The sequence below is a fragment of the Lactuca serriola genome, chromosome 5 (genome assembly GCF_051521515.1).
Source record: "Lactuca serriola cultivar US96UC23 chromosome 5, Lser_US96UC23_V15, whole genome shotgun sequence".
Classification (NCBI taxonomy): Eukaryota; Viridiplantae; Streptophyta; class Magnoliopsida; order Asterales; family Asteraceae; genus Lactuca; species Lactuca serriola.
This window is the reverse complement of record NC_136412.1, coordinates 347,237,356-347,259,956: the sequence shown is the minus strand read 5'-3', so window position 1 is coordinate 347,259,956 and position 22,601 is coordinate 347,237,356. Positions and strand designations below refer to the sequence as shown.

Sequence of the window (22,601 nt, the reverse complement as noted above, 5' to 3'; positions counted from 1 at the left end):
AGGTGATTTTCATAACGGAAAGAACGTGGAAAATTTCTCTCTTCGGTCTTCCCTCCGCTGAAACTGTAACGAAAATTCCAAGTTGATTTCACACCCGCCCGCTGACCAGCCCTGCCCCACACCAGACCTAAGGCCCTAACCCCAAATTCCCCATTATATATACACATACACATCGTGTGCGATCTGCTATATCGCATCACAGAGATCAATTCTAGAAAATATAGCATCGATCATCGAAAGTGAGAGAGATGGATAAAGCCATTAACAGACAGAGGATTTTGCTTCAGCACCTTCAACCTACTTCTTCATCTAATCAAAGCCATGAATCTACAATCTCAGTAAGTTTTTGGAGTGTTTTTAATCGAATCTGTGTGAAATTAGTTGGTTTTACATGTATATTTATGTGTGTTAGTATGCTCAGATGATGATTGTTTTACTGGTTTTAGTACTCGATGTAGTGGATATCTGGAGCTATCTCTTTCTTCTTACTCTAATCAGATCGATGAATTGTTTGTCTGTATTTACCAACTTATTCCAACCAAGTAGTAGATGTTTGGTAATTTTATTGTTTTTGCACGGTATATATGATTTATAGGGTTTCTTTCTTCTTGATATATACCCTTCTCCCAACCCCCTTAATAGAAACAGTGATTACGATTTACGACCATAACCAGTGAATAACTTCCTCATTTTATATAATTATTCATGTTTTTTACATAAAAGGTTAATATGTATGTACATGTGATGAATGATGCATATATGCATTCTATGTAAAGCGCACTACAACGAACATAGTTTTGGCTTGTGCTTCACATTTTCTTTTTCTATATGGGATGGGTTTAATAAAAAAAATATATAAAATTCAAAATATTTGAAAAGTTTGAATTTATAAAAAAAATAGAAAAATATTAAATTATAAAAAATAAAATGTTTTTTTTTAAATTTAAACAAATAATTTAGATAAATAAATTAAAATTTTAATGAAACTTTAATTTAGTAATTTTGAAATTAGAAGGAATTTCATTAATGAAATTGATATGCATTTATTATTATATTTAAATAATATGTGAAATTTAATAAAATAAAAAAAACAATAAAATAACACGTGGAATAAAAATTAATTTAAAATAACCATAAAATTACATATGACAAAATGAATAAGAATATGATATGTGGCAAAAAGATCTTTATTTATTAGAATTAGTTTTTTTCTTTTTTAAATTTAAACAAATAATTTAGATAAATAAATTAAAAAATTAATGAAACTTTAATTTAGTAATTTTGAAATTAGAAGGAAAGTCATTAATGAAATTGATATGCATTTATTATTATATTTAAATAATATGTGGAATTTAATAAAATAAAAAAACAATAAAATTACATGTGGAATAAAAATTAATTTAAAATAACCATAAAATTACATATGACAAAATGAATAAGAATATGACATGTGACAAAAAAATTTTTATTTATTAGAACTAGTTGTGAGACCCGTATGTTATACGGGTTGGATAAAACAATATATATATATATATATATATATATATATATATATATATATATATATATATATATATATATATATATATATATATATATATATATATGAAGGTTCATACAAAAATTTATTTAAATTTGAAATTTAACATATTAAATACAATACATAAGTACTAATATTGTAATTTATTGACTATTTTTATTTAAGGCATTTATTAATTGATATGTAAATTTGATTTGTTAATTAAAAAACGATAAAAAATGAGAAAATAACAAATGGAAAAAATATTTATTCAAAAATAGCAAAAAATGGCATGTGTCCAATTTAATGTAAGAGTGACATTTGACAAAAAAAATATTTATTTATTAGAGTTGATAGATAGATAGATATCTAATATCATTATTTAGAGCATTCGACGTGAAAAAAATTATTATATTTGTTTTTATATTTGGAAAAAATAAAATCATTATTGGACAATACATAAGTACTAATATTGTAATTTATTAACTATTTTTATTTAAGGCATTTATTAATCGATATGTAAATTTGATTTGTTAATTAAAAAACGATAAAAAATGAGGAAATGACAAATGGAACAAATATTTATTCAAAAATAGCAAAAAATGACATGTGTCCAATTTAATGTAAGAGTGACATTTGGCAAAAAAAATATTTATTTATTAGAGTTGATAGATAGATAGATATCTGTATCATTATTTAGAGCATTCGACATGAAAAAAATTTATTATATTTGGAAAAAATAAAATCATTATTGGGCAATAAATAATCAATATGCATGAATGCATACTGTCTTTATTTTTTCTTAAAAAAGGAAAAGCAAATATACCAACATTTATATCATTTTACGCCTCTATTAAATGACATGAATGCCGATTTTTTTTATTTTTTTTATTTTTTTGCAAGTAAATGGTGTTGATTTTTATTTTTGAAGACCGAAAAAGAAAACGAAAATGGAAAATATTATCATTTAATGCTGAAAAAATTGTAAACATATTGATATACAATTATGAAAATTTAAAAAAAAAACATTTTTCACTGCATGCGTGTAAGGCTTTATATTTTTTTGAAAAAAACATTAAAAATATCAGAATTTATCTTTTTATGCTATAGATACAATTTTTTTTAAACGACTAATAAATTTATGCTCTAAAAGGATTAAAAAAAAATATGAAGCGAACGTATTGTTTTTTTTTTTTTTTGCCTGAAAGCCATGTAACAATAAAACATAAAAGGTATTTGATTTTTTTTTTATTTTATAAAAAGAAAAATATGAAAAAGTTAAAGTTTGGTAACATATAGAAATCTATAAATATCATAAACTTCTTATTCTAAGAACATATTTATTATCTTGATTTTGCTTATGTTATCGAGTATTGACATGGTTGTTGATTAATGGTAATTCAGACACAAAATCAAATTTAGGATCATATGAGTGTTACTGTTACACTATCATCGATAGTTTGATATTGTGGGTTAACGACATGATTGTTAATTTATTAGCGATTCAATGATTAAAATTTTATATTTTAAACATCAGTCAATTGTGTAGGATTGATTTTGAGTTTTGGCCTTATTGGGAATTTGGTGAACTAGTCTAAATTTTGAATTAATTTTAAAGTTGAATTTGTGTAAGTGTTCTACCAATTAAAATTTTGCTTTTCTAAGTTCTCTATGTCATTTTAGTTCACATGGTCACGAAAATAACAATATACCATATAAGGAAATGTATGTTTTTTTAGTTCACATGGTGGTGATGATAACACCTATACACCTTATATGTCATCCTCAAAAACCGAACCGGAAATGAAAAAAAACAAACAAACAAACAAAAAAACAAAAAGAAGAGGACCAATAATTGTCCTTTTTGTTGTTTTTGTTGACAAATAAAGATAAAGTATTTGAAGAAAAAGGGTAGAGAAAATTATGTTTTAACTTTTTTTCTTTATGATCAATATTCAACAGATGATCTTTTGAAGTGTGCTTTTTACAATTGAGTTTCTAGTTTCTAGGATTAATCTATAATATATCCTCCCTCATTTTATTGTACTAGGCTTCAAGTTGTTTAGCTGGCGGCAGTTCTGGAGATGATGTTGTCATTGTTGCGTAAGTTCTTTCTTTTCAACTTGGAAAACATTAAGGGAACATACATTTATTATGCAACTAGGTGTGAGACCCGTATATTATACGGGTTAATTTAAAAAATGATTAAACTTAAAATATAAAAATGAAATATTTTTTAATATACAACTTTAAAATAAGAAAGAAAGAAACGTATTTATTAGAATTTAATATCATATATATGATATTTAATACTTTACATATATAAGTACATGACTTTAACTAAAAATAAAAACAAACCAAAAATTGACAAATAGATAATATTTATTTCAAAATTACCACAAAATGACACGTGTCAAATCTCATGAGAGAATGACAAGTGGCAAAAAACCCTTCATTTATTAAGGAAGATTTTCAGGATTATATAAAAAAATTTAAACACATACATTTTTGTATGTTTATTCATGAATTTTTTTTTGTCTAAACAGTGCATACCGTACTGCTCAATGCAAATCCAAACGTGGTGGTTTTAAGGACACTCTTCCTGATGATTTACTCTCAACTGTTCTTAAGGTTAGACATGTAACTTACGTTTTATGCCAGATAGACTAATTTTCAACCTTAAATTCATATAAATCTTGAGTTCAAAAGTATGTTTGAACTCAAAATTTGTTTTTACGATGAATTGGGAATATGTTTTAAATTTAATGTATATTTTTTCATGTGATGATGGTTGATTAGGCAGTGATAGACAAGACAAATGTGAATCCCAGTGAGATTGGGGATATAATTGTTGGTACAGTTTTAGCACCTGGTTCGCGTAGGGCAATCGAGTGCAGAATGGCTGCACTATATGCGGGTTTCCCAGGTTCCCCTTTCAACCTTTTTCTATTTTTTCTTTTTTTTTTTTAAAAAAAAAAAGAATACTTGTCTCTTTGTTGATTGAATTTGATAAATTAAAATTTCTTCTAGACACTGTGCCCCTCAGAACAGTGAACAGGCAATGTTCATCTGGGCTCCAGGCAGTTGCTGACGTGGCTGCTTACATAAAAGCTGGATTTTATGACATAGGTAAAATCAGAAACTCTGTTAAAATATGATTAGTTTCTCTCTCATGGTGATTACTGATGAGATAGCCTCTAATGCTCATCCTGTTCATGTATGTATGTAGGCATTGGTGCTGGAGTAGAATCAATGAGTGTTGACCAAATTGGACCTCTTTCCACAGTCAACCCAAAAGTCGGTTTCAACTTTCAATAAGTTACAGCAGATTTTAGATTTTTAGGACTAGTCATTCCGTAATTAGGTATACTTAATATGTTGACAGGCGGACAAATTTTCACAAGCCAAAGACTGTCTTCTTCCAATGGGAATCACATCCGAAAACGTGGCACAACGTTTCGGTGTGACAAGACAAGAACAAGATCAGGCTGCAGTGAGTTTTGACTTTCAAGACAAGAGTCAATCTTTCATAAAATTTTAATAAGTACGATTTTAACCCTGTAAGATCCATACTTAATTTTTACTAGGTTGAATCTCATAAGCGTGCTGCTATTGCAACTTCATCTGGAAAGTTCAAAGATGAGATTGTTCCTGTTTACACCAAGGTATGTAATGTATTTTTGACATAATTGACTTTTAAAATTCTTTTATAATGTAAACTGAATACCAAGCAATTTTGAAGTTGATATTAGTCCACATGGATTTCTTTTATAGATTGTGGACCCAAAAACCGGAGAGGAAAAGGCAGTTACAATAACTGTAGATGATGGTATTAGACCAAACACAAATATTGCAGATCTAGCAAAACTCAAACCATCTTTCAAAAAGGATGGCACCACAACAGCGGGTATATTATATTTATATATGCATTGGATATTATACCATATACGTGCTAAATGCAAGAAATAGCAACTTACTTTCATTTCTTTCTATTACATCATTGCATTTTTCTTATCAAGGCATTGTACTTTAATTTTTTTTACCCAATTATATCAGTGAAATTGCTTTTTTGGATGACATTGCTATGATTGGGTAGATTTTTTTGATTATAATGTTGTAATAGGAAGAAATAGAAGTATGATGCTACAATCAACAAATTAAATGAACGTATCTTGCTATTTCTTGCATTTAGCAATTATTCATATATCAAAAAAACTTCTGACTCAAAACCCTCATGAATGATCTTTTATCGAGTAGGGACTGCAAGTCAGATTAGTGATGGTGCTGGTGCAGTCCTCCTCATGAAAAGAAGTGTGGCTCTAAAGAAGGGTCTTCCAATTCTTGGTGTATTCAGGTACTTATGTTTTATCTTTTCAAGTTGAAAAGTAATTTCATTGAAGTTTCCAAAAAAAAAAAGTATATGATACTTACATTTAGAATGATGATTGATGCAGGAGTTTTGAGGCTGTTGGAGTGGATCCTGCTGTTATGGGCATTGGCCCTGCTGTTGCAATTCCGATTGCAGTCAAGTCAGCAGGTCTAAAGCTTGATAACATTGATCTTTTTGAAATAAATGAGGTATTCATTATCAAGTTTCACTTACTTCTGTTCTACAAAATTTTCAACAATCTAATTCTAAATAATTTCATTCTTGGTAATTTTGAACTGAAACTACATATTTGTAGTTTTGTACCATAGAGGTTACATTCATATAATTGCTTTAATGTTAATAACAGGCATTTGCGTCCCAATTTGTATACTGCTGCAAGAAGCTACAGCTTGATCCTCAAAAGGTGAATGTCAATGGAGGAGCCATGGCTATAGGCCATCCTCTTGGAGCTACAGGTAACTTATTGTATTCCTAAAATACCCTTTTTGTATTCATTCATCAATTAACATGGACATAATTATGACTTTTCCAATCTCAGGTGCTCGTTGTGTTGCAACTTTACTCCATGAGATGAAACGTCGTGGGAAAGATGCTCGTTTTGGTGTTGTTTCTATGTGCATAGGTTTGTCTTATTCTATACATATCAAGTGATGCTGTTTAAAAAATATTTGAGAAAATGAAAATCAAAACAAATTTGGGGAAATGGGAAGGAAAATACAAATGGGGGAAATTTTGTATAAAGCTATGATTTCCATGGGAAAAGCCTCTTTTCTATGACTTTCAAATATTTTGATTATCCAAATATCGAAATGATATATATATATTATTTATTTATTTGGTTCAATGTTGCAGGTTCTGGTATGGGGGCTGCAGCAGTGTTTGAAAGAGGAGATTGAGTGAATGGCCTATGCAATGCTCAGCCAGTCAAACCTAATGATTATTTTTCTTTGGATGCATTATAATAGACACATTTTATCTCTCACAAATGATATTTAATATCTTTCCCCATTAAGTGATGTCTTAATAAATGATATTTAAAAAATATACAAGGAAATGGCAACCCTTGATGAAATGAAGGGGAAAGTCCAGTTTCTCTATTAAGTCAAAAAAAAAAAACACTCATATATATACTATATAGCTTATCTTATTGGGTTCATTAATAGCAATCATTGCATGAGATTTAGCTTCACAGGTCTTTATATAAGAGTTGGAACTTGGGTATTCGCTCAGGAGGAAGTGGGCAATTCACTATCAGCTTGCCTTTCATGGCTCCTCTAAATATTTCCTGCAACAAAATGAGCACCAATATTTAAAATTTGAGGACTTGGAAAATCTTTTTAATAGTATTCTTAAAGTTGAGAACTAGTAATAATGAAAATATACAAGAGGCATACCTCTACAACATCAATGAAATCCTGTTTCCTGTGAAATGCACCTACCCACTTTGTGTGATCTGCACTCCTGTGGTCGAGTCAAAGACAACAAACATTCATAAAAGAAGTAAAAGCCAATCATATCAACTACATCACTAATATTATGATATCATTGATAAGCAGAAAACATGGATATAGATAAAGAAATCAACGAAGCATTGAATAATTACCCCGAATCCATCTTCATGTGATGAGCATTGAAGAAGAAAACCGTGGAAGGGATGAGTGTGATGTCAAAATACTTAATGTAAACTTGAATTTCCTCCGAATCAACATCGACTAATGCTATACTAGCGAATTTCGATACTTCTCGTTCTGATTTTGAAAGCTGCGCGAATTGAATTTTAAGAATGAAAAAAACGGAGATCGATAGAAGAAGAAGAATAAAACCCTAGGAAATTGGAGGACGAGTGCGTACTATATCATCGAGTTGAAGACAGACGGAGTCGGAAGATCTGCCGAAGCGAAGGACGAGTAGCTTATCAATGGTGTCTCTGATCATGGAATCGACCTCTTCCTTCTTCGTCAATGTTCTCAGTAGGTAGCTCATCCTTCCGCCCACACCCACACCCACACCCACACCCACACACACCCACACCTCTTGTGTTTCAACCTTTGCGTCAAAATTCGTTGATTGTGGGAAAAACTGATTGAAAGAATAAAATGAGATTGTGGAATATTAGGTTGTGGCATCATCTCCGGGAGGCCGTATCAATCCAAAAACAAATCCGAACCGTTCAAAATAGTGTTTTTGATTGATATTTTAGATTTATTAAAATATTGATAGACATATTATTATTTTATAAGTTTATTCAAAGTCGTTTGATATTTTATATAGATACATAAGAATTTAGTCGAAATATATATATTTTGGTGACGTTTGTATTGTGTGATAATCAGGCCCAGTCCTGAGATTTTAGAGGCCCGTACAACAATTAAATTAAGGCCTCGTATATTTTTTTGTAAAATATTATTAATATATTCAATTGACTAATAATTTCATTCTTGTTGTATCATTCAAAACTAAAATCGTGTTTCCTGTCATATACTTAGTTTGACTTTATAACCAAATAATTTCAAATTTTGAGTTAGGTTTTGGTTTCATAGTGTAAATATCTATATATTGTTGTTAGATTCTAGCCGATATTGATAACATATTTAACAAACACAATTTTTTATTATGAATAATACAAATGAGATTTGTAACATGCAAATTATATTTTAATTAACATATTTTCTTTTAATTTTTAGTAATATAATATCAAAAAAAATCTCAATCGGAAGCCCCTTATAATTGGAGACCTCGTACGACCGCACACCTGCACCACCCCAAGGCCACCACACTGGTGATAATTTATGAAGTTTTTGTTGAATTCGTAAGTTATGACGATTATAATGATGCAATAAATTTTGAAACTAGACGATATTTAGTAAATAGATTTTAATAGAAAATAATATAAAGTTTATTACATTCTTATTTATTTGAAAGTTAGTCTTACATTTCAATCGTATAAAGTTAGTCTTGCACCTTTCGGTGGTGACATGTCATCGCAGTGGTGCGGTGAACACTAGGGATGAGCATCGGAACCAGGTATCCGCTTTTGGAATCGGAACTGCTGGTTTTGGAACCTTAAGCGGTTCCGGTTCCGGTTCTCGTTTTTTCGGAACCGCTACCCGCTGGATACCCGCCGGAACCGGTATATCTATCCTAATAAATGAAAATGACTTTGCCACATGTCATCTTCTTATTTATTTGGACACATGACATTTTCTAGAATTTTTAAAATTTTCTATTTTCCACTTGTCATTTTATTGTATTTTTCATTTTATTAAATTAAAATTTCACATTTAATATGTAAGGTAATATATATGTAAGGTATTTATTAGAAAAGGTTTATATATATGTAATGTATTCAATACATTAAAGTCTCATTAATTTTAATAATTCAAAAATTTTATTATTTTTCTTATAAATTCAAACTTTGAATTAAATTTCATATTAATTTTTTTTAAATAAACCCATGTAATACATGGGTCTCACACCTAGTATACATATATATATATATATATATATATATATATATATATATAATTTCATATAAATATGTGTGTTACTTAGACCGATTTAGAATATATTGGTTCGATTTTGTCCGTCTTTGGTCCAAATTAATTTGATTTGGATTGAACTAAATTGCGGTTTTATCGACAAAAGTTAACAAAATTAGAGTAACCGGGTTACCCGCTCTCAGAACTAGAACTATCGGTTCCGGGACTGGTTCCAAACATTTAAGAACTGCCTAGAGCGGTTTCGGTTCCGGTTCTAACTTTTTAGGAACCGCCGGTTCCGGTTCTCGCCAAATGAGGCGGGTAACCGCCTATGCTCATCCCTAGTGAACACAACATTAATGGGTTTTTGACCGTGGTAAGGGCACCGAACAAAAGGACATTGTCGCACCTTCTTCCGTTTTTTTGACCGTTTACGTGTTTGATTTATGTGTTACCGTTGTAAAGAGTTTTTTTTTTCTCTTTAAAGTAAACACAATAAATACTATTTTCTATATCATATATTTCACACCACCAACACATTTGATTCATACAAAACCTTAAATTTTTGTATTTCAAAAATGAATCCAAACAATTCTTGTAATTTAAAAATGAAAAAAAAAAAAAACATTACATGTAGTATTTTAATTTAATTATCGTTTTTAATTGTACTAATGGAATATTTCTCTTTTATTATTATAAATATATATTTTAAATATTTATATAATTAATAAATTACATTATGAAAAAGAAAAAAAATATGATAAGTTGTAGCACTCATATCAGATTTGTAGGGGTGATGGGAAGGTGAGGGAAAAATAAAATGACGACAAAACTGTAAAATTGGTCCTTGTGGTTTGCTAAAAACTTTGAATGAGGTCCAAAAAGTTTTTGAGTTGCATGGAAGGTCCAAAATCAAGGTTTTTCTAGGTTTTTAGTCCCTGATGCATTTAAAAAGATGATTTTACCCTTTTCATTTCTTTTTTCTATTTTCTTTATTTTCTTTGGTATTTAAATAATTAAAAATAAAAAATGAAAACTAAAATCTCACTCAACCCCCTTTTCTCTCTCTCTCTCTCTCTCTCTCTCTCTCTCTCTCCCCACCGTCTTCCCCATCCTTGTTCCTTTCTCATCTAATGGGAAAATCTTTCAACCCTTCTCTCTTTCTTTTCTCCATTACATACCACCCCAAATTAGTCATCGAAGGTTTCTTTCCGGTGACAATCTCTAATATTGAAATCCCCAAACTGTAACACATTCTTTCCGACCACAGACGTTTCAAAGCTGGAAAGACGAGGTAAGAAGTTGCTTTGAATCAGAAAGTTAGATGATTTTATCACCCTACTGAGAAGAACATGACTGTGAATCGATGCTACTGCTTTCGTTGCTCCGAGCGCTATTTCCTATCCGATTTCCCAATTTAACGGCATAAATTGAACACCTTCACTTCTTGCGAAATTGAAATCGGTTAAAGGTAAAAATTAGAAACCCTAGTTTTCAATTATGGGATTGCTTATCATGTAGGAACTCCTCCAAGCTGCCTAAACATAAGTAGTCATGAATAACAAACGCTTCGCCGTCGTACCAAAAACCAAATCAGAGCGGCAACAACCACCGGTTGCTACGAAGGTCGTCGAAAAAATTAACCCAGTGCTCGAATTTGCTGCCATGGGTGATGTTTTTACAGATCTTTCTGATTGTGATAATGGAGCCAGAGTAGGACGATAACTTAGTAAAGTGTGCCTAAGGATCCACCACCGAGTCTATTCTTTGGGAGTTGAATGAGATCACAGGGGTTGAATGTTGTGATGGTTTCATGATCTCCGAAGATGATTCTGGTGGGAAGCTTGATTTTGACTTGTAAGGAGATTGGGGTTTGGTTTGTGAATTGGGTGGTGGTGGGTTTGGTGAGTTTGGTTGAGATGATCCTGTTTGGAAGGAGAGAGAGAGAGAGAGAGAGAGAGAGAGAGAGAGAGAGAGAGAGAGAGAGAGAGAGAGAGAGAGAGAGAGAGAGAGAGAGAGGGGTGGACCCGTCCTATTATTTTTCTTTTTCTTTTTTGCTTTTTTTTTAATTATAAAACAATTAAAACAAATAAAGAAAATGTAAAAAATAAATAATAAGGGTAAAATTGTCTTTTCAAAATTTAAAGGACCAAAACCAAAGAAAATTCTTGATTTTAAACCTTCCATGTAAGTCAAAAACTTTTTAGACCTCATTCAAAGTTTTTTGCAAACCACAAGGACCAATTTTACAGTTTTGTCTAAAATGACGTTGACGAACAAACCAAAAGTGTGGTAATGTGTTATACCACACCCATCTACCTTATGAAATATGGAAAACACGGCTAGAGAAAGCACTTGAGGAGCAAAAAAGGACTAAAAATTAATAAAGCATAACTTTTTAAATTATAGCATTGCACTTTCTTTTCTCTTATAAGTTTGGTACAAAAAAAATGGAATTGAAGCAAATAATAAAAATGTAGAGAAAGAGAATTAAATTTGAGAAAAAAGAATTGTTTGGTACGGCTACAATGTAGAATCCAACAGAGAAATATATCTAAACCCATAATTATTATTTTTTCTTTTTTTACCATTTCTCAGCACCAGACATTTTTTGTTTTCCATCATTTCTCTATTATTCACAAAGAATTAAAAGAATGGAAATGGAATCTGTCTGTTTTTTTTTTACTATATCTCTTCGCTATCAATGTCAAACACACAAGAGAACGTAATCAATTCCATTTCTCTCCTATTTTTCTATACCAAACATGCCCTTATACATTTAACAATAGTAGAGCTTTTCTGCTTCGTCTTTCTTTTTCTTTCTGGTGACATTTCAACCCCGACACATTAATCCAAAAACTCAAAAAAGTTCAGCAATAGAACTTTTTCCTCGACTTATCTATAAGACCATCAATACAAAATTGAAGAGATAGTTATGGTGGTATATCAAGTTGATCTGTTTAACAAGTGCTTATAAATTTATGAAACCATCAAATACAAAATTGAAGAGATACCACCGCAAGAACCGCTTTTCAAATCATGGCAATATGAAAGACACAATGATGAAAAAATTCTAGTAGTAAACTTTAAACCTCTGATTATGAAGGCATATATGCCTTTCAGCTTTCACTTATTTACAAGTTTGTCACAGAAATCATTTTTAGCCTTCAATCTAATCCATCCATTGCATCAATTAAAATCTTCCATGACATAAAAATAACTCAAAACATAAATGGTTTATAAACAAGCACATAATACGAAGTAAAATAGATGCCCTTCCCCCCACAGTTTGTGAAAGTTAACAAATAACAACATAACCACTGCCTTCCTTCACTTACCTCCTCTTTTTCTTTCTTTTTTAAATTAAACAACAGTCGACTGTGCATATGATATGCCGATTCAAAGTTCAATCATCAATGACAATTCACTCCTCCACTTTTGTGAAAACCTGAGTTGCTAAATCCATTTGCTTTATCCGCATAAAACTACAACATTATGAAAGACGAGTCATCTTAAACAATTCCCATCAGACTAATAAATAGCGCTAAATGCTAGCATTAGCAACCTACTTCCATTTATTTTTTATTACAGCATCCTATGTTTATTTCTTTCTATTATAGCAATGTACTTTCAATATTTTCCTTATGAAGTCCCTTTAGTTTGAAAAATCTACTTAATTATAGCAGTGAAAATTGCTTTGTATTGCGATGATATTCCCATAATATCATCCCAATACAAAAAACCATAACCAAACCGTTTTGAAAAACCCACGGTTTGGTTTTGGTTTTTAGAAAAACCAAATTTTAGGTTTGGTTTTTAATTTGGCTGGTTATTTCTTGCATTTAATCCTAATAAATATCCAAGAACAATTTTAAAAAAAATTAAAAATACCGGATATTTCACGATTGGTCTTCGTCTGATCTGTATCGAGTCAACCTCCGTCTACGCCTCCTCGTGTTCTCAGAAGGACGACGATCTTCATCATTATCAGCACCCAAATTCAACCCAAACATATCATTATCATTATCATCATCGCTCTCATCATCGTCTTCATCATCTTGCAATCCCAACAAACTTTCCCCCCATAACAGCCGTCGACGCCGGTGTCTCGTCGGAACCCTAGGCCTGCCTCCGCCGCCACCACTTCTCCGGTCAGCAGGCGGTGGTTCCATCGACCCAATCATCTGAAACAAGAAAAAAGCAGTCCACCAGTGTCCATTATTATTATTCCCCCCTTCACCAGTCCCCCTCTCCCCCCTATTCTCACCAGGTAATCTACTATTACTATTATTATTACTATTATCTCCATTCTCAATTGCATAGTCCCCAAACACAACTGCCCCAGGCATGGCTGACCGAATCGCACTCACAATATCACCGTATTCTCTCTGGTGCTCGAGTCGTCTCCAAGCTCTTTCACGAGACGGGTCCACATCAGATGGTCGGGCAGTCGGGTGGGCCCGCCTAGCATGGCGTCTCAATTCTCTGTAGTTCCCGGAAAACGAACATGTTTCTTGAGAACAACTCCGGGGCTTCAAATTTAGATACTGTCTGACCTCCTCCACCACCTCCCACCCCGCCACACTTCCCCGACACAATGGGCATTTCAGGTTACAGTTAGACCTCGAACTCGATGTGTTATCAGAATCTCCGGTCACAGTCACCGGAGCACCATCTCCCGGTGGTGCTCCGGCCAACTCCACATACCCAATTGCATCTGATTCGGTTGATTCGTAACTATGATTTTGTGTTGTGGGGTTGGTGTTAACGGGTAGCAAACTTGTTGGGGTGGTTTCGTTGGTGTCAGATACAGATACAGATACGAGTTTTTTGAATCGATCGAGGCAATTTGAATGTCTGTAACTTGTGTCACAAATGAAAGATCTGCAGCCTTTTGAGTGAGAAGTGCATTGGATAAGAACAGCATTGTGGGGGTGATCCATGCATATTGGGCAAGAGATTTCATCCCATTCCTTGTGGAGTGCACTAGTGTCTGCATCATTTGGGAGTCTTCTTTTTCTACTAGCCATCTACTTTGCTGTAATGTGTTACTTAAAATATAGGGAATAATTAATTAATTAATTATTAACACAAAAAGATGTCACTCTTCATTTCAAAATGAGCTTTTATTATTATCTTGTCTTAAGATGAAAAGAAATGATGATGTATAAGATCATAGGGATCATTTGTTTATATCTATACTATATATACTCACCGAGAAAATGTAATCTGAGAATGGCAATGGTCCTTACAAGAATCTTTATGAATTGATCAGAATTATCACGTTCTAAATCTTTAATTGACCTTACTGTATGTTGAAAAGCAGTTGTCACTTGTCACTGACTGAATGCAATGGTTCAACACATCAAATTTTACTTGAACTTATATAATGCCTTGAAACTGAAGAAAATTAACACTTCTGAACCTACCTTGAATCAGAAAATTCCATTAGTCCTAACACCTGCAGTTGTACTGCAGAATACAAAACAATAGTCATCTGCATAATATCCCAACTTATAAACTAAAAGCTAAAACAGTCTTTGAAAAGCTACTGATTTCAACAGCTTTAACCAATACATAACAGTCTTGTTTACACTAAATATATTACACAATTAGTGTCTGATTAGGTATAAGCTGACCCACCTTCATCAAATTCTAGCAAAACATTACAAAGTGGTCTGTCATTGTGGGAAAAAAATGTCAGATTAACTTGATAATTGTTTGTAACCCCTAAATCTCTGCTCAATGATGTTTTGAAAGATACCAATGTAAGGCAATGATGGTATGCTTACAAAAATATGTAATCCTTTTGCTCTTAATGGAGAAAATTAAGGCTAATTCAACAGATCGTTTAACATCGCAAAAAATAAAAACTTCTACTGATAAAAAACCCTAACCCTAGCGTTAAATTCAACTTTTACATATCTAACTAATTTCTGGAGGAACCAGCACTGAAATTGCACCTAATGATGATCAGCTGATAGCAACGTCAACAAATTATACAGATGAATGAAACCAGATCAACAGATAATAAAGATATTCCGAAATTAAAGACTGAAACATGGGGGTTCGAAATTACAATTGATTAACGTCATCAGTTCTTCAGGTATGCGTGTTCGATTGAGGATTTCGCTGAAAATTTACAAAAAAATAAATATACAAATTTCGAGTCAAAGTCGAGCGATGAGAAAAGGGGGACGAATATTGGAGGTGTGTTTCGATGATGTTGTCATCGTTTATATTAATCTCACCAAGGAAAGAAGATGGAGTAGACATATAAAAAGCATTTACATTGTTTGGAATTTAGACATGTAAAAGGAAATTACATGAAAAAATAAATAAGAAAGGGAAAAATCTAATTTCATTAATTGTTTTTCATAAATAATAAAAAATTTAAATCTCTAAAACATCCATAAATTTTGTAGACGACGTAATCTGTGAAAATATGGTAATTCTTAATGTTTAGTTTTTTTCTATGCATGTTCTAGAAGGTCTTAAGACGTTAAGAAGTTAGGATTTTATGTATTAAACACTTAATAAACATGCAGAGTCATAAATTTAGAAACTTTATGACTCTTAGTAGTATTTTAGCCTTGGATCTGAATTTTGGACGTGAGAGCTTAATGCATTAAGCTCTTATTGAGAAAAAAAAAAGGTTTTGAGCGTACGTCGTGCGTACTCCAATGTACGCCGCTCATACGAAGTCAAACTCCTGACTCCGATCAAGGTAGGATTACGTCCAGCATAGGAGTTGAGTACACCCCACGTATTCAACAAAGTGGATCAAGTTGTCTCCTTGACCCTTTGACTTTGACTTTAAATTTGACCAGGGTTGACCAAGTTTTACTTAAAGGTATTTTGGGTATTTTGAGCCATAGTTAATCATTGGTCTCTATCTGTTGAATACGTGACCTGTAGAGCCGATATTTGGAGTAGTGTATTGTTTAGCTATTCGACAGACTGTGAGGTGAGTTTCCTCATTGTTCTTGTGGGTCAAAGGCACCAATGTTGGCCATTTTGGTTATGTATCATGGTGTATAGGATGTTGCTCTATAATAGTAATCTATAGATATGTCTGCTAGTCTGTTAATTGGTTATTGTTGGATTAGTGTCTAAGTCCATAACTATTTTGGTATGTACTTGACCCGATGGTGCATGGTCCTTTTGGGTTGCCTTCACCAAAGCAACTTGATTGGAGAAATAAATAAAGAGAGAGAGGTTATTATGATTTATTAATATGTTATAAGAATAATATATTAAAGGAGAAATCATATTTGTTTAATTAATATTGGTCAATAATTAATTAAGAATTAATTTTGTGATCAAGTGTAATTAATTAAACTAGAGGGGCTGAATTGTAATTATGTGATAGTTACAAAATAAGGTAAGGATTATCTTATATATAGGGTGAACGAATTTGAGGTGATAATGCCTTAGAATTCGACTAGGATAAGGGTTTCTAAGAGTTATCTTATGGTTGCTTGGTGGACAAGCAACTAGATAAGGATAAGGACTAAAACCCTAATCTTTACACCTATATAAACCCCCTAAGGGTCATGAATTCGTGTATGCCTTCCCTAGAAGTCCTAAGGACGAATTCCTACCTCTCTCCTCTCTCTTTATACCTTCTCCACTTGCTTATGGTGTTTGTAAGCCATTAGAGGAGTGACACTTGTGACTCTAAGCCTTCCAAAGTCAATTCAAGGAGGATTAGGATTGTTATTGCTATATAACAATCAAGGTATGTTCTTAAATCTATTTACATGTGAATTCTGATTTCCATATGCTAGAATTAGGGTTCAAGTCTTGGATTCAAAGTATGTACAATAGAGAAACCTAGATCCGAGCTTTAGGGTTTGTATGAGCACATAGGATGTCTTATGACCAAAACCCATCAGTGGTATCAGAGCCATGATTGGTTTCTATTGTATTGATGCTTGATGTAACTGAAAATCGTGTTTTGGCCTCACTGTTCGACCTGACTCGGCGAGTCACTCTTGGACTCGGCGAGTCAGCCCGTCAGACAGTGCTTATCTCGGGATTTCTTGCTGTTTTTGCATTGGGATAATTACCTTATCATGTTAGATTAATATTAATCCGATTATATGATATATTTGACTATATTTTTAATCTAATTGAAGATATTTATCAATTAATAAGATAATTGTTTCCTTATAAGATAATTGATTAATTATTTTAAGTAAATTGATAAATTATTTTGCAAGAAATCATCAAATATGGATAATTATGTGATTAAATGTTAATTTGAATTATTTGTTATTTGATCCTTGTTGTTGTGAAAAGTTTCATATTTGGCCCTTTAGGTTTTATAGTTTAAAATTTGAACCCCAAAAAGTTTTGTTGTTTTGAAATTTAAATAGTTGAAACCCTAATGTTTTGAAAAAGGTTTCAAAACTTGCCCTCAAGTTTTGGAATTTAAATTTTGATTAAATAGTTTAATTTTGATGCATATTTAAATTCTAAACCCTAATGTGTTGAAATGTTTCAAAACTTGCCCTCAAGTTTTGGAATTTAAAAGTTGATTAAAAGTGTAATTAGGAATGTTAAATTCTAAAACCCTAGTATTGTTTTGAAAAGATTCCAATCACACCCTTATGGTTTTATTAATTAATTAAGGTGTATAATTAAAAGAAGTTTAATAAATCCATAAAAGTTTAGGTTTACAATTTAATTGAATTAAAAGTATAATTGTTAAATTAGACCACCTAGTATTTTGAAAGTATAAAATACACCCTATACTATATATAACATTAAAAGTGTAACATTATATATATGTATGAGTAAAAGCCAGTCTTACCGTTAGTAGGCCTCATTCACGAAGCTAGTCTATAAGGGGTGTTTAAGGAAATTGCCTATAAAATGGCGATTAAATGGGTATCCACTCTTACCCACCGCACTCTTGACTAGTGGAGGGCCGTTAGCCGAACGGGTAGGATAGGACGAAACCTTCCATTATAAGTATGATGAAGTATAAAAGTAACTAAATTTTTTCATAAAATTCTCAATCTTAGTTACTTAGGCAAAAGTGAATTGATGCAATTCCATGAAATTACACTTTGTGCCCTTGCGAAGACGTTAGTGGAGCGTGTGTGGTTTACCGGCACACTAAATGGTTCTAAGCAAAGGTAGCAAAGGGTGACTCAATGTTTGTCATAGTTCGGTGGAGCGTGTGTGGTTTACCGGCACATCGAATAGGTGACTGTAACATGTGAGGGCACCATGTAAGTTTGCATGGTTATTCACACCCGCTTTGTGATCCTCGGCATCCCAGTCACAAACAAGAGGGGCATATCGAGATTTAAACATGCCATTGAAAGTTCAATGAATCTCAAAGGATCTAGGAGTTTTCATAGATTTAAAACTTAAATTTCTTTTTTGTTTTTCGTGGTGGAAATTAGTGAATCGTCATTCACTTACCTTCAAATATTCTGCAATTAGGGTTACGACATCCCTCTCCCGAGTTGTAGAATATTGTGTTGGGTCCTAGCCTTAGTATTTCATTTGGGTGATTTACTAAGGACTCAATCTATCAACTAACTTGAATTCGTTTTCTCCCGTTTTGTAGATGTCAAAGTTCGACAACTATGGTCTTCCCAAATCCCTTGGAACAAGCATTCCACATGAAGATGATATTCCACGATTCAATCGAGGAACAAGAAATCATGCTTCACTTCCTCCTCCTCCTCAAATTATTCTCCCTAACCCACAAGTTCAAAGGATTGAAAAGTTCAAAATCACTCAAGCCCTTTTGGCAAGTAAACATAAAGAAGGAAAGACGGTGTGTGCACACGTCCTAGGGATGAAGTCACACATTGATAGGTTAAGAATGTTGGGATCCATTGTCTGTGAGGAGATGGCTGTTGATTGGATTCTTCAGTCACTTCCTAACTCGTATAGTAAGTTCGCAAGAGAGTACTATATGATAAACTGCGACGTGACCCTTATAGATCTCACCTATATGCTTATTGCTGCTGAATCAGCAATGATTTGGCACAATAGAAAAGCAAAGTTTATTGGTGAATCTGCCTTCGAGACCTCTATGGATATAGACAATGGCAACGAAAGACATGATATGATTGAAAAGTTTGATCATAAGAGAAAGGCAATGTCTGAAGTAGTTCCATGTGTTGTTCTAAAAGAGTCGATCTGCTTTTATTGCCAAGAGAAGGGGCATTAGAGACGAAGCTGCCCTATTTACTTAAGAGATCTAAGAGATGGGAGAGTCGAAACGTATGGCTCTAATTTAGGTAAAATCCATTGACTAACTCTTTTAAGCTTCATTCTAGATTATGAATACATAATGTGATAAGATTACAATAGATGTTTTGAAGGATCGAAGAAAAGAAAGGAAACTTAAGGGAAGAAGTGAGTAGAATCTAACCGTGAAGGAATGGATTTCGATCGCGTTTCTCGAAGATTATATTCTTGAGCTACTACTTAGAGTTAGAATTAGATTGCTAAGAAAGATGTATCAGCATAAGTTTTTCAATGAGTTGCATTGTAAGGACAAATTTTTCCGCAATAAAATAAATTTTGATTTTAAATTTTATTTATTTATCCTTACAATGGCGTGTATGAAAAATTGATGTTAAAATGTTTCTATTATTAGCAATAATGGATTTGGTTCTTATTGTGTTATGGAAAGTCGAGAATTTACCAAATATGGAGAGTTTCTCATCGCCCAAGTTTCAATTGGACAGAAACTTGGAATCATGCAACGTGGATGCACGATGAATGAGAAATTTCGTATTTGGAAATTAGACTAATTCATTGACAAAGTGTCAAGTGAAGGACTAGGAGATCGAGTACACAAAGTTGTGTGTTGATCAAAGTCCACCACAAGAGTAATGAGATATCCGACATGATTTACTAAAGATTTAGTAAATATGATTATGCTTATAAGATTAAGTGTAATTCTGAATTGATTGAAAATGTTTAAATCAATAGCAGAACGAATAAAAAGAATCAAGTAGGCAGAAAGATAAAAGTTTCTCCATTCTAAGAAGAAGGGAGAGTACCTTTTATGCTTTATGATAGGTCTTAATGATTAAGAACCATATCTCAATTGATCCTCTAAGTAAGTCTTAGTACAATTGTATGTTTGAGAAGAGGAATCAAGAATTGAAGAAATGGTTAAATCAAGAAGTCTATCATACTTCGTTCCAATAACAAGTCTTAAAGTTAAGATTGTTGCAATGAGTGAAAAATATTAAAGGTTTATAACGTTCATAAAATGTGGAAAGTTGTGATGTCTTGAATAAGACAAAGACCAACTTGGACCAATTTATGAAGTGTTTTGATAAAAGCTACACTAACTCTTGAATATTTGTTTGTCAAGAAATGGTTAATGACAAGAGAATCTTATATGTCAAGGAGTCAGTGGGAGTCTTAATGGTCTTGAAAGGTTTCGAGAACAAATCAAATAAGCCTTATCGATCATCACTAGCACATGAGTTGAGGTTTACAACCTATTGTGTTGACGTTATTTTGTTTCTGTGCCGTTCCAATCGAGTTAATTATGCATGTGAGTCCTATGAGTTCTCATTTTGAACGCATAAAAGGCAAAGCACCTTAATCAATGAAAGGTACATTGATAGGAAAGGGTGAGCTGCTTAACTACTTGGAAGACATGGTGGGCAGCTGTGCTACCATAAGGTAAGAAATCAAGATTAAGAAAGTTCCGTCCATATGAGTTTGAATTTGTTGTAAACTTTGGTTTTAACAAATTCACATGGATAGGAACACATACACCACTCAAATCTAAGTGTCATAAGATTTCCTCCTTCATGAAAATGATTGTGAGGAAATGCTTTCACTAAGAAAGATTTTAAGAAGATAGTGATTGTAAAATTGCATTCTCGAATTCAATTATGGTTACGGTATCCCTTTCCATAATTTGAATTGTGAGGTTTGGCAATTAGTCTTAAGTGTTTAGACACACATATGAACTATCGAAGGCAAAGGTGTATAAGTTCAAAAAGTCTTGATAAAAGATTATCAAAGCATTAAGTATTAGAAACATGAACTTAAAAAATTCAATAAATATTGATTTTTGAAATTCAAGATGTTTATGAATACATGTCGAAGCTAGTGGGAGCATAAGTGTTATGTTTTATAATAATCATCAAGATAGTGGGAGCATAAAAGTTATGATTGTATGATTATTAAGGAAAGTATTGCAAGGTTAGCAATATTAATTATAGAAAACAAGAGTCATACTTTGCAAAGTCGCAATAGTTGAAGAGTTGTTTTGCTATAATTAAGGGAGAGAATATTATGCTTCATTTCAAATCTAAAGGATTAGGTTGTGGAATGTTAATAAATTTAATCAAAGGTACATAGTGTGTTCTTAAAATTTCGATTATGATTACGGCATTCCTCTTCGCAATTCGAATTTTGAGAACATAGCAAATAAAACATTATGCGTCGTGTCCTATACGCTTCGGGTATAGGATCGATTGCAAATGCTTTAATGTTTGACCATTTTAAAATTTTCCAAATGTCTAGCGCATTTAGAGGGAAAAGGGACTAGAATCGGTTTTGACTAAAATAATTAAACAACTATCAAAGGACAATTCAAAGTTCGACGAGAATTGGTCGCTTGTGAGTAGTTGGAAGTATAGTATTAGAAACTATGGAAATGTTTCCATATTGGATGGATCATATCGACATCATTACAAATAGAAAAGATTCTATTAAGAATGAGTTGTCATGAGGAAAATATGGAAGCGTGTTCATATTAGGAAGTAAATATTGAAAATCTATGTCTAGATTAGAAACTTTTATGCAAAAGGATGTTTAAAGGAATGTACTTTGAGAGAGAGACATCATATCTAAGGAATTATCTTCGATAGAGGACTTTGTAATATCATTGGCAATAGTCTTTGTGACTTTGGTGCAGTGACATTACGAAAGGATCGTTGCATAAAGTGTTAGAATCTAGCATATTCTATAAGTAACAAAGAATTTGATATTCTTTAACTTATGAAAAACGGATTTGGAGTTGTGAAATGAGAAGGATTGGAAATGTGTTCAATGTGATCTATTTCAAAAAGTAAGAACCATAGGTAAACATTGTGTGCATGCTAGGTGCATGGGACAAGTGTTGGAATTCAAGTAAGAAGTTGATTACCCGAAACGACAAATAATGAGTAATCAATATGGTGATAAATAAAAGGCGTTTTATTTATAC

The 22,601-nt window shown here is 32.3% G+C and overlaps 3 protein-coding genes across 9 annotated transcripts; 1 reads left to right on the top strand and 2 right to left on the bottom strand.

Moving 5' to 3' along the window:
• Positions 1–167: 167 nt before the first annotated feature.
• LOC145055497 (3-ketoacyl CoA thiolase 1, peroxisomal-like) lies at positions 168–6,917 on the top strand. Its single transcript, XM_079003849.1, has 14 exons — positions 168–338; positions 3,570–3,622; positions 4,066–4,150; positions 4,319–4,445; positions 4,550–4,648; positions 4,749–4,816; positions 4,905–5,012; positions 5,107–5,184; positions 5,294–5,426; positions 5,777–5,873; positions 5,974–6,097; positions 6,256–6,364; positions 6,448–6,531; positions 6,762–6,917. Exons 1-14 carry the CDS (start codon positions 249–251, stop codon positions 6,803–6,805), a joined length of 1,299 nt encoding a protein of 432 aa, XP_078859975.1. The 5' UTR covers positions 168–248; the 3' UTR covers positions 6,806–6,917.
• Positions 6,910–7,893, bottom strand: LOC145055498 (mRNA splicing factor, thioredoxin-like U5 snRNP). The gene is made up of 4 exons (XM_079003850.1): positions 7,761–7,893; positions 7,513–7,670; positions 7,304–7,370; positions 6,910–7,194 (listed from the first exon to the last, which is right to left on the bottom strand). Exons 1-4 carry the CDS (start codon positions 7,890–7,892, stop codon positions 7,096–7,098), a joined length of 456 nt encoding a protein of 151 aa, XP_078859976.1. The 5' UTR covers position 7,893; the 3' UTR covers positions 6,910–7,095.
• A 4,558-nt stretch (positions 7,894–12,451) lies between these two features.
• Positions 12,452–15,656, bottom strand: LOC145055496 (cellulose synthase, putative (DUF1644)). 7 transcript variants are annotated; one of them, XM_079003848.1, is made up of 5 exons: positions 15,468–15,656; positions 14,818–14,860; positions 14,604–14,696; positions 13,280–14,418; positions 12,452–12,873 (listed from the first exon to the last, which is right to left on the bottom strand). In XM_079003848.1, exon 4 carries the CDS (start codon positions 14,416–14,418, stop codon positions 13,288–13,290), a length of 1,131 nt encoding a protein of 376 aa, XP_078859974.1. In that variant the 5' UTR covers positions 14,604–14,696; positions 14,818–14,860; positions 15,468–15,656; the 3' UTR covers positions 12,452–12,873; positions 13,280–13,287. The 7 variants fall into 7 exon arrangements, with proteins under 7 accessions (XP_078859974.1, XP_078859968.1, XP_078859973.1 ...); XM_079003842.1 differs by having other exon boundaries at positions 13,280–14,439; positions 14,604–14,731; positions 15,468–15,655; XM_079003847.1 differs by having other exon boundaries at positions 13,280–14,439; positions 14,604–14,727; positions 15,468–15,655.
• Between the last annotated feature and the right edge of the window lie 6,945 nt (positions 15,657–22,601).

Coding starts and splice junctions, on each gene's coding strand:
- LOC145055497 (XM_079003849.1), top strand. CDS start 249: ATGGATAAAGCCATTAACAGACAGAGGATTTTGCTTCAGCACCTTCAA. Junction 5,185..5,293: donor TTGTTCCTGTTTACACCAAG/GTATGTAATGTA, acceptor TTTCTTTTATAG/ATTGTGGACCCAAAAACCGG. Junction 5,427..5,776: donor GGATGGCACCACAACAGCGG/GTATATTATATT, acceptor TTTATCGAGTAG/GGACTGCAAGTCAGATTAGT.
- LOC145055498 (XM_079003850.1), bottom strand. CDS start 7,892: ATGAGCTACCTACTGAGAACATTGACGAAGAAGGAAGAGGTCGATTCC. Junction 7,671..7,760: donor GTCTTCAACTCGATGATATA/GTACGCACTCGT, acceptor CAATTCGCGCAG/CTTTCAAAATCAGAACGAGA. Junction 7,371..7,512: donor CACATGAAGATGGATTCGGG/GTAATTATTCAA, acceptor ACTCGACCACAG/GAGTGCAGATCACACAAAGT.
- LOC145055496 (XM_079003848.1), bottom strand. CDS start 14,418: ATGGCTAGTAGAAAAAGAAGACTCCCAAATGATGCAGACACTAGTGCA.